The sequence below is a fragment of the Epinephelus fuscoguttatus genome, linkage group LG12 (assembly GCF_011397635.1).
Source record: "Epinephelus fuscoguttatus linkage group LG12, E.fuscoguttatus.final_Chr_v1".
NCBI lineage: Eukaryota > Metazoa > Chordata > Actinopteri > Perciformes > Serranidae > Epinephelus > Epinephelus fuscoguttatus.
Genome location: NC_064763.1, coordinates 44,068,512 through 44,080,706, shown reverse-complemented (window position 1 = coordinate 44,080,706; position 12,195 = coordinate 44,068,512). Strand labels below are relative to the sequence as shown.

General features: G+C 44.3%; 1 protein-coding gene across 1 annotated transcript; it reads right to left on the bottom strand.

Annotated features, from left to right (window-relative positions):
* Positions 1–373: 373 nt before the first annotated feature.
* Positions 374–12,107, bottom strand: ttc1 (tetratricopeptide repeat domain 1). The gene is made up of 8 exons (XM_049591934.1): positions 12,031–12,107; positions 7,614–8,375; positions 6,225–6,285; positions 6,024–6,136; positions 5,902–5,938; positions 5,665–5,813; positions 1,005–1,059; positions 374–781 (listed from the first exon to the last, which is right to left on the bottom strand). Exons 2-8 carry the CDS (start codon positions 8,364–8,366, stop codon positions 648–650), a joined length of 1,302 nt encoding a protein of 433 aa, XP_049447891.1. The 5' UTR covers positions 8,367–8,375; positions 12,031–12,107; the 3' UTR covers positions 374–647.
* Positions 12,108–12,195: the final 88 nt, after the last annotated feature.

The following is a 12,195-nucleotide window of genomic DNA, read 5'->3' as shown; positions in this document are numbered from 1 at the left end:
ATGTGTGTATGGAGTGTGTGTGTTACGCTAGAAGAGTCAGAGTTTGGGACGGAGTGGAGTGTTACCGGAGTTTTTGGAGTACTCAAATAAACGGGCCTTTTACCTGAACGCTCCTCTGGTCTCCTGCTCGTGAGGGATTCATTACAATATCGTAACATGGTTTAGATTTCTAAATAAACATTCACCTCGTCGCTAGATAGACCTACTCCTGAAAAACTCGCAAGGCTTTTTGTCCCTACGAGGCCACCGTCATTTACCCGACGGGAGGGGTGAGCGAGTGAGCCCTGCAATCTAGAATTTGACCACTGATGTCACTGTTTTCAACCCATTTTACACACTGGCCCTTTAAGAATGATTCATTATTGACAATAACTCAGAGTTTAAACAATAAAACTTTATTTAAACAGCCTCAGTACAACACATCTGCTGTCCCTGTCAGGGTGTGATGTCACTGTGTTTCCAGTGATCTGATTGGTCAGCAGTCGGACTGCTAACCTGCAGCACTGGCTACCACGGATACCAGAGTTAAACCCAGAGACAGCCGACGCAAACAGGAAACAAATGAATCAGGTTTTATTTTCCTCTGAACACACACAGGCAGGGTCATGTGACATGATGCTGTGATGTCATCACTGCTGCTTGTGATGTCATCTGTTGTTGTTTGGGTTCTGGACGAAGTTGATGGAGTAGGAGCCGGTGTCGGCATCCTGGTTCACCTGGAAGTTGTTGGTGGAAAGTCCGAACGGCCTCAGGACCATGTTCCCCAGGTCCTTCAGTTTACCTGCCGCAGACGAGTCAGAGGTCACAGAGGGGTCAGAGGTCACAGAGATATGAAGTGTGTGATATCATCACATCAATAAGAAAAACATTAACAGATGTGTGAAGTGAATCTGATCTGAGTACAGCTCTGGTAACACATCTGACTAATTGTATTTATTGATCAGTTAATGAACTGAAACAGTGAACTCTTCCTTTACTGTGGTGCGTTCAGGTGCAGTACGTACTGATCATTTCCTCCTTCAGCTTCTCATTTCTCTCCTGAATCTGCTGAGGCAACCTCTGAGGGACAGACACAGAGACAGACACAGAGAGACAAAATTAATTATACATTTTAGACATTGTCCTTTTTCGTCAGTTCATAAACACAGGAGTCATTTCTAACTGCTGAGGGACACTGACAGGATTCACAGAGACAGAGAGAGAAATCCTGGTGAGACCTGATGGAACATGTCTGTAAACTGTTGTCATGGTAACATGAAGGGACACGTCCAACACTGATCAGACCCTCTGACTGTTAGTATGACATGTTTGTTGGTGGGCGGGGCTTAGCTGGAGGCAAAACAGTTCTCCACAGACATTAGCTAGCGCTAGCTAACAAGTTGTGTTGTCTTGTTTTAGACGATGGAGGAAGATGATGTGAGTGGTGCGTTCAGAAACACTCATTGTGAGTGTGGGAGCGCACTCTGACACAAACTGGAGCGTTGATAAATTGGGAGCGCTGTCTGAATGTAGCGTTGGGTTATCCAGAGCAGCGCACTCTCAGAGTGGCAGAGCGCACTCTGGACACTCTGTCTGTGGAGACGGAGCAGCAGAGCGCCGAGCGGAGTGAATGTGTGATTAACTTAACCGTTGGTTCATTCATGTAGAAATATAACGCTGCGTTTCTTCCACCAACAGGGCTCTCATTTTAGTGTAGAGCGTCAGACTGAATTTACCAACGCACCATGTCAGGTCACTCACTCTCCGGACCGCCAGTGTTACTTGAATAAGTAAACACTGACCAACGGGACCAGACTGGCCGACCCGTATGCTCTCACTCAGTGGATGGATGATGTCACAGGAAGCCAATCTTACAAAGGAGGACCACACTTGTTTGTTTTGCTATGGAAGCTAACGTTAGCTAATGTGCTAAAAAGTTAGCGTTGCAGAGAAATCCAATCTTCCTCTTAATCCCTCCCCAGTTTCTGATGAGGTGGACATGATAACCCTTAATACACATAACCTTATTCATCCCTACAACAGGAAATACTTTTTCCCTAACCTGATATGAAGTGTGCGCTGCACATGTGAGCATTTTTGATGATGGCCTCCGTCCAGTCCTTTGGTCTTATCACATTTAACCATAGTTGTCTTTGTTTTTGTTGACGGGCAGTGGCGGCTGGTTTTGAGCCATGACTCCTTCTATTCTGGCTCCCAATAACACAACAAGACAAACACATTTTAACACTCCTATGGAGCCTACAGCCCTGTGGGGGAGAGGCAGCTGCACCTCCTGCTGATAACATGATGTCACTGTGATGTCATTGTGACCTCATTGTGACGTCATCATTAACAAAGGGTTCACCCCAATATCCCCCCTCGACTCCTCCGTCCTCTATCCTCGATCACTTGACCTGGAAATTGATTGAGACCCACCATCTTGTAGGACGTCTCGACGAGAGAGGAGAGGGAAGTGAGGATACACGAGTGCAGCCTTCACGGAAGTCTTTTACCGACACACCTCCTGATTGGGTATCAGTTATTGATTGGACAGCTGATCGGACTGATCTGATACATCAGTTTCACCCAGAGTGAAGACACAGAAGAGATTAAACTCAGTGTGTCACTGACAACTTTGATATTTGATTTGTTCTCTGATTCATCAAGTTCAAAATCTGAACAAGAAAAGAAACAAACTACTTTCTGTCAGAGAGCCTGTCTGTCTGTCAGAGAGCCTGTCTGTCTGTCAGAGAGTGTCTGTCAGAGAGTCTGTCTGTCTGAGAGACTGTCTGTCTGTCTGTCTGAGAGACTGTCTGTCTGTCTGTCTGTCTGTCTGTCAGAGAGTCTGATTCAATTCAATTCAAATGGCTTTATTGGCATCATGAGGTAACACTGTACATATTGCCAAAGTAAGCGTTTGGAATTCAAAATAATAATAACAATAAAGGAAAACAATATTTACAATCAATTAGTTATAATCTATACTGTTGGTAATACTGTATGTATAATATGTATAACTATGATTGACTCCATCACAGTCATAGTCACATTCAATCAATCTCAGTAATAACAATAATAATAATAATAACAGTAATAACAACAAACAACAAATATGTGTGTCACTTCCTGTCTCTGTCTATGGCAGAGCACAAAGACTGTGGAAGTTTGTGTTGAAGTTGTGTTTGTTTGTGTGTGTGTGTGTGTGTGTGTGTGTGTGTGTGTTGGTGGTGGTGGGTGTGTGTGTTGGTGGTGGTGGTGGTGGTGGTGTGTGTGTGTGTGTGTGGGTGTGTGTGTGTTGGTGGTGGTGGGTGTGTGTGTTGGTGGTGGTGGTGGGTGTGTGTGTGTGTGTGTTGGTGGTGTGTGTGTGTGTGTGTGTGTGTGTGGGTGTGTGTGTGTGTGTGTGTGTGTGTGTGTGGGTGTGTGTGTTGGTGGTGGTGGTGGTGGTGGTGGTGGGTGTGTGTGTGTGTGTGTGTGTTGGTAATAATAAATAAGAATCAAACAGTTAAAAACAATTAAAAAGAAGAAGTAAATAGTGAGTTGTGTTTCTCAGGTTCCACTGGCTGTCCTCAGGTCGGGACATGAGATGATGAATTTAGCTGCAGTGTTCTCACATTTGGGTTTTTCCCCAAGTAAATATGGGAGTTTCTCCATGTCTGTCATGTTTTCAAATTCAGGGTGTATTTGTATTATTGTGGGAAAGTGTTCATTTCTCAGAGCCTGGTATTTGGGGCATGAGGTGAGGAAGTGTAGTTCTGACTCGACCTCTTGTCTGTCACAGTGGGAGCAGAGTCTCTCCTCCTCTGGCAGCCAGCTCTGTCTATGCCGACCCTTCTCTATAGCTAGGCTGTGTTCACTGAGTCTGTACATAGTCAAGGCTTTTCTTAATTTAGGATCTTTTACTGTGCTCAGATCATTTGCTTATGTGAAGTTTCTTTTTAGGGTCAGATAACATTTTAATTTACTCTGTGTTTTAGTTGTTTCCTTCCAGTATGTGATATAGATTTCTTTTTGTTGGTTGATAATTTGGTTTGGTCTGATTGGCTTGGTGTTGTGGTCCCGAGGCTGTCCGGGGCATGTTAGGTTGTCTGGACGGAGCCTCAGGACCAGCTGGCTGAGGGGGCTCTTCTCTGGCTTCAGCTCTTGGCAGGTTAGGGCTTTGTGATGGTATGTCTGGGGGTCACTAGTTTTTAGGTGATTGTAAAATTTAATTGCTCTTTTTTGTATTTTCAATATGAGGGGGAATTGGCCAAGTTCTGCTCTACATGCGTTGTTTGGTGTCTTTCTCTGGATGTGCATGATGTTCTTACAGAACTCTGTGTGGAAAGATTCTGTTATTGTTTTGTACCATTTTTCAAATTCATGATTTAATTTTGGTCCCCAAATTTCACTGCCATAGAGAATTATCGGCTCTAATACAAACTGGAAAATTTTTAGCCAGATTTGAATTGGAATGTCCAGTTTGATATTTCTTGTAATTGCATAGAAAGCTCTCCTTGCTTTGTCTCTCAGATCTTTCACAGCCAAGTTGAAGCTTCCTGTGGAGCTTATGTTGAGGCCAAGGTGTGTAGTTTTTTGTATGTTGTAATTTAGTGGTGTCCAAACAGAAATTGTGTGTGTTTACCTGACTTCTGGACTGCTTCTGGAAGATCATAATTTTGGTTTTCTTTGGGTTAACTGTCAGGGCCCAGGTCTGACAGAATGTATGCAGGAGGTTGAGGTGCTGCTGTAGACCTTCTTTTGTTGGTGACAGCAACACCAAGTCATGTGCGCACAGGAGACCCTTCATTTCTGTGCCATTCAGGTTGAGGCCAGGTGCCGTGGATCGATCTCATTGACATGCAAATTCATTAATGTATAAATTGAAGAGGATTGGACTAAGATTGCATCCCTGCCTCACCCCACGACCTTGGGAAAAGAAGGCTGTTTGTTTGTGTCCTATTTCAACTGCACATTTACTGTTTGTGTACATAGATTTAATGACATCATATGTTTTTCCTCCAATGCCACTGTTGAGTAGTCTGTAGAAAAGGCCCTCATGCCAGATGGAATCAAAGGCCTTTGTGAAATCAACAAAACATGCGTCGGCCTTTCCTTTCTTCTTGTCTGATTCTTGCTCAATCAGGGTGTGGAGGGTATAGATGTGGTCTGTTGAGCGAAAATTTGGTAAGAATCCAATTTGGCATTTATTCAAAACATTTTGGTCATTGATAAAACTGATGAGTCTTTTATTCATAATGTTGCCAAAGGTTTTTCCCAGGTTACTATTTACACAGATCCCACGGTAATTATTAGGATCATATTTATCTACATTTTTATAAAGGGGTGTTATTAAACCTTTATTCCATGTGTCAGGAAAAGTGCCAACTGCTAGAATTATATTAAAAAGTTTGAGTATAGCCAATTTGAATTTATGGTCAGAATATTTGATCATTTCATTTAAGATGCTGTCGACTCCACAGGCCTTTTTAGCTTTCAGGGATTGGATGCTTTCCGTCAGTTCCTGCTCTGTTATTGAAGCATCTAGAGGGTTTTGGTTGTCTTTGATTACTAATTCTAAAGTTTTCCACTTGGCATGTGTTTTGTTTTGGTCGCTGTTCTTTGTAATATTATTGAGTCTGTCTCTCAGAGAGCCTGTCTGTCTGTCAGAGAGCCTGTCTGGTTTATCCCAGCGATCAGTGAACTCACCATGCAGGCCTGTCTGGCACTGGTCTGGGTTGGGTCCAGGTCCAGGACCTTCTTGTAGTCCTCCAGAGCCTCGTCCAGCTTCTCTGTCTGCTCGTAAAGCTCTGCCCTCCTCAGCAACGCCCGCACATATTCTGGATTCAGCTTGATTGCTGCGGGAACCACAGACAGCCAATCAGCACAGACACCAATCAGAGATCCTCTGCTACTGTACAGGTAAAGAATGATGTCATCACTCACCTGAGGTGCAGTCTGAGATCGCCTGATCCTTCAGATCCTGACAGGAATAGACAGTTAGCATGTTGTTAGCCACAGTGTTGATAGCCTGTCAGTTAGCATATTGTTAGCATCTTGCTAGTTACCAGATGCAGCCTTGCAGCAGCTCTGTTGGAAAACAGCACCGATCTCTCTTTGCTGAAACAAACTGGACATAAAACCAACGCCTCCGTGTAGCTGCGCTCCGCCTCCCGCCACTCTACAGGCACAAGAGATTATGCTGGTTTGTACAGGTTTGTACTGGTTTATTCACTGAACAAAGCGATGATGATGATGATGTCACTCACCTCCAGCTTTAAACTGACTGTTTCCTTTTTCCTTCAGAGTTAAACTCTGCTGCCGTCGACTCTGAAACACAACAAACATCTGATTAAAAGACTCACAGTCGACACCTGAACGCCTCACTCTACACCTGAACATCTCATTCTGCACCTGAACACCTCACTCTATACCTCAACCAACACCTTGTTCTACACCTTAACGCCTCGTTCTACACGCGAACGCCCCGTTTTACACCTGAACATCTTGTTCTACACCTGAACGCTTCTTTCTACACCTGAACGCTTTACTCTACACCTGACCGCCTTTTTCTACACCTGAACGCCTCACTCTACATCTGAACATCTCGTTCTAGACCTGACTGCCTCTTCCTACACCTGAACGCCCCTCCATACCTGAACGCCTCACTCTACACCTGAACATCTCGTTCTACACCTGAATGCCCCTCTATACCTGAACGCCCCATTGTACACCTGAACACCTCGTTCTACACCTGAACGCTTTACTCTACACCTGAAAATCTTGTTCTACACCTGAACGCCTCCTTCTACACCTGAACATCTTGTTCTATACCTGAACGCCTCCTTCTACACCTGAACGCTTTACTCTGCACCTGAACATCTTGTTCTATACCTGAACGCCTCCTTCTACACCTGAATGCCTCACTCTACACCTGAACATCTTGTTCTACACCTGAATGCCTCTTTCTACACCTGAATGCCCCTCTATACCTGAACGCCTCACTCTACACCTGAACGCCCCATTGTACACCTAAACACCTCGTTCTACACCCGAATGCCCCGTTTTACACCTGAACATCTTGTTCTACAACTGAACGCTTCCTTCCACACCTGACCGCCTTGTTCTACACCTGAACGCCTCGTTCTACACCTGACTGTCTCGTTCTACACCTGAACGCCTCACTCTACACCTGAACATCTCGTTCTACACCTGAATGCCCCTCTATACCTGAACGCCCCGTTGTACACCTGAACATCTCGTTCTACACCTGAACGCTTTACTCTACACCTGAAAATCTTGTTCTACACCTGAACGCCTCCTTCTACACCTGAACGCTTTACTCTGCACCTGAACATCTCATTCTACACCTGAACGCCTCACTCTATACCTGAATGCTTCCTTCTACACTTGAACATCTCGTTGTACACCTGAACGCCTCACTCTACACCTGAACGCCCCATTGTACACCTGACAGTAACACAGACTGAGTGCCTCACATCCCCCCAGAGTCCTGATTTATTAAGGCCTGGTTCTGGTTTATGTGGTTTATGAGGACATGTTGTGTTGTTTGTTTACTCCTGCAGTACTCTGAATAAGCTGATTCTCTCTTGGTTAAAACAAACAAACAAACAAACAGTGATGTAAACAGGAGTCACCTCCTTCTCCTCCTCTGTCAGCTCCTTCTCCACCTCCCTCAGGTAGTCCTCGTCAAACTCCACCTCCCGACTGATCTCCTCCTTCATCTCTGAATCTGAGTCCTCCTGCAGCCTGTCGCCCAGCGTCTCCTCCTGCAGCCTGTCGCCCAGCGTCTCCTCCTGCAGCCTGTCGCCCAGCGTCTCTTCCTGCAGCTTGTCGCCCAGCGTCTCCTCCTGCAGCCTGTCTCCCAGCAGGTCCTCCTGCGGCCTGTCGCCCAGCAGCTCCTCCTGCAGCCTGTCACTCAGTAGCTCCTCCTGCAGCCTTTCGCCCAGCAGCTCCTCCTGCAGCCTTTCGCCCAGCAGCTCCTCCTGCAGCCTGTCACTCAGGAGCTCCTCCTGCAGCCTTTCGCCCAGTGTCGCCTCCTGCAGCCTGTCACTCAGTAGCTCCTCCTGCAGTCTTTCGCCCAGCGTCTCCTCCTGCAGCCTGTCACTCAGCAGCTCCTTCTGCAGCCTGTCGCCCAGCGTCTCCTCCTGCAGCCTGTCGCCTAGCATCTCCTCCTGCAACCTGTCGCCCAGCGTCTCCTCCTGCAACCTGTCACCCAGGGTCTCCTCCTGCAGCCTGTCACTCAGCAGCTCCTCCTGCAGCCTTTCGCCCAGCGCCTCCTCCTCCTCAGCTCTTCTGCCTGGAGGCTCCAGAGTCTCCTGACAGTCGTAGAAGTCCTCCTGCTCTTCCTCCTCCTCCTCTCTGTGTCTCTCAGCTCCTCGGCTGCCCATGTTGAAGCTCTGAGACAAAACAAAGAGACAGACGATCTGATGTATTAGGAAACAGTTTAAAGCCAATCAGAGAGCATTGTTAAGGACACTGTTACCGTAGTGACATGACAGGATATTATGGTCTGTAGTGGACATTCAGCAAGACAAAATATGCAGTAACACGTCTCTGACATCACTCAGTGGCACGTCTCTGACATCACTCAGTGGCACGTCTCTGACATCACAGTGACACGTCTCTGACATCACAGTGACACGTCTCTCTGACATCACAGTTTAGTTTAGTTTATTTAGTTTATCAAGGGACAGTGTGCAATAGCATTAATCATTTACAAGAGATGAGGAGATGGTTGCAATTGATGGTTATAATTTATAATATACACAGACAACAATCTAAAAAACAAAGAAACCTAAAATACAGATGAACAGAGGACAGCACAGAGACAATACAGACATTGTAGCTGCCATCAGAGGCAGTTATACAGTTTAAGTTCATTTAATATTTTTTGAGATAAAAACAAGAATAATTTACGTTTTAGGAAAGAATACAGACATACAATTTCCACATTTAAAATAACCAATTTGTTACAGTGCAGGGAGGAACAACTTACAAAACACTAAAAGGCAGTCCAGGTAGCAGCTCCTGATATAAAGTGCAAGGCAGGAATGTGCATAGATAAAGTGCTGGTGTTGTTGTTGGTAGTCGACAAAGTGCTTGTAGTAGCAAAAAAAATTACAGAGTTGTAGGGATGTCCTAATCTGATATTCAGATCGGTATCGGCTGCTGATACTAGCAAAAAACGGGCATCGGCATTGGATCGGACTGCATGGAAAAATGCCGATCCAAGAACTCCGATCCAGTTTTCACGGAATCCAGGTTTTCCGGCCAGCCCAGTGCTCCGCAAGTCAAGCAGTCCATTCCAGTGATCCGCTCCAGCTCTTACTATCAATCCACCAGACCAGCACGCAGACGGCAGACACACACACACGGAGGGTAGGAAGAGTAGCGGTCAACTTAGTTAACTGACTATTTGTTTTCTGCTCTGGTTTTTTGAGAGTGATATTTTTATTTGGTTTACACTCTTATTGTTTAAGTAAAGAGCACTGATGGCATTGTTTTGGGTACAATTAGTGAAACTGGAGCCATGGATGGACTACAGAAACACTACTAAAATAACTGAAAAGGAAAGGCTGCATTGTTTGTTAAATGTCAACAATGTCTTGTGGTATTTTTTATTTATTAGGGGGCCAAAGCACAAGTGTGTGGAGTCTTGCTGCTATTTTAATTTCAATGTTAGACATTTAAAGATTTCTTGTGTTGATTTATTTTCTATTTATTAAGGGGCCAAAGCAGCCAAAACAAACCAGCTATATTTTTTATTTAATGTTAATGTTCAAGTTTAAATTTTGTTTATTTAACCCTGTTAACAATAAACGGGTCAGTTTCTCATACCAACTGTTGTGCATCATTCTAACTAACCTGATTAAGTAGTTGTTCTTGTTAGAGTAATATTGCTTGATCAGACCTTTTTCTTTTTTAGAATATTTTATTTTTCAGGTTTCAATTCAATAAGATATACATGAAAACACAAACACACAACTCCAAACCCCTTCCCCAACCCACCCACAGACTGAAAGAGAGAGAGGAGAAAAAATTAATAAATAATTAAAATAATATTAATAATGACTACAAAAAAAAAAAAAAAAATACGGTCGAGAGGCAAGGAAGACAACAGTAAGCACTGACAAAAAGAGCTTGCAAAAACTACAACCCGTCCACCATAGAAGCTGGCAATGTGTCCATATATGCTAAATAAGGCTGCCACATCTCTGTAAAAGTATTATAGTCATTCCTGAGTGTATATGTAATTTTTTCTAGTGGAGCACAGCTATTCATTTCTGAAACCCATCTTCCTATAGAAAGTTGGGAGTCAGACTTCCACATGATGGCGATGCACTTCCTGGCAACGCACAAGGCCAGTGAGAGGAACCTCTTTTGAGCTTTTCTTAATCGTGCATCAATATTTGTAGTATCTCCCAATAAGCAGGTTTGAGGATCTAATGGGAGATGCAGTCCTACGAGTTTTGTAATGATGTCAGAAAAATCATGCCAGAATGTGTTAAGTTTCATGCATAACCAAGTGCAGTGTAGGAAGGAACCCTCTTCTATACTACATCTAAAACACAAGTTGGATATCTCAGGTTTATATTTATGTAATTTCTGTGGTGTAAGATAGGTTTGATGAAGAAAGTTATAAGTCAGCCTGTATCTGGAATTAAGAGTGGCAGTCAGACTTTTTTGACACAATTCAGCCCAGAGCTCTGTACCTATTGTCACACCCAAGTCAGACTCCCATTTCCCACTTTTGAAATAAGACGAGGTGCGTCACCCTCATGAAGCAGTCTTTCCAGATCACCGAGCATGGGTAAAGTCATTTCAGGTCCCAAAACAGATTTAAGAAATGATCTTAACTGTAAATAACAAAAGAAGTTTCTGCTGGACAGATCATATTTCCTCCTTAGGTCCTCAAAAGGATCAAACCTTTTCTAACATGACTGACAACAAAATAAGTGAATATGTGTAATACGCACTTGGATCGGATCGGTGTAATATCGGTATCAGATCGGAACATCCCTACAGAGTTGATTATAGTTTAGAGTACAACAATAAGAAACCTAAATACCAGCGATGGTAATTCGGGATTGCAGGGATGATTAAATACCAACAATGGTAATATGACAGTAATATCTGTAACAGAGCTCAGATAAACAGCAGAAGAGAGGAGCGGGTTAGAGGGGGGGGGGGGGGGGGGCATCTGGGTGATCCAGGAGGTGAAGGCAGACACTCGGGCGTAGTCACCTATCAGTGACACGTCTCTGACATCACAGTGACACGTCTCTGACATCACAGTGACACATCTCTGACATCAATCAGTGACACGTCTCACAGTGACACGTCTCTGACATCAATCAGTGACACGTCTCTGACATCACAGTGACACATCTCTGACATCAATCAGTGACACGTGTGTGTCTCTGACGTCCACAGAGAGAAGAGTCGTGGTGTTTGTGTGTCTCACTGCCTGTTGACAGCAGCTGCTCTCAGATCAATCAGCTCTCTGTGTTAAAAATCACTGTCTAATATTAGCAGGTTATTCATTTTATTAATTATCACAAATATTAACAGGTTATTTATATTCACTGGGCAGCTGATGGTAAAATCACCTCCTCTACATAACCTCAGTCTGGTTTATCACAAGAGGAGGAAACATCAGTGTGTACCTGTTTCCTGTGGAACACTGAGTCACCTCAGCTCCTTGTGTAACATGAAATGAAGTGAAGCTTCAATCACAGTACTTTTACTTGTTGTTGTGATAAAACCTTCACGTGTGTTTCAGCTCCTGGTGTTTCCAGGTGTTCCATAAATCAGCAGATTTTTAAAGGAACTTCTGAACAGTTTGAAACCTGTGAGACGGAGCTAACAGCTAACTGCTAACAAACTGCTAACAGACAGCTAACTGCTAACAAACTGCTAACTGCTAACAGACAGCTGTCTTGGTGGTGTCAACCGTCTGCTACGTCACAGATCGGTGTGATGTCATCGGTGTTACGGTTCACAGGAGAACTGAATCATAAGAACATTAAAAACAGCTGATTTATTTCCTACCTGCTAACATCGGTTAGCCTGCCGAGGACTCCCGATCATATCACTTCCGGGACGATGGCGCGCTTCTTCTTCTTGTTCCGGTAGATTTGAATGTGTTCCGGCTCATTCCCGCCTCCTGCTGGATCAAATCTGACGTGCAACATTTAATCTTTATAAAAACACAAT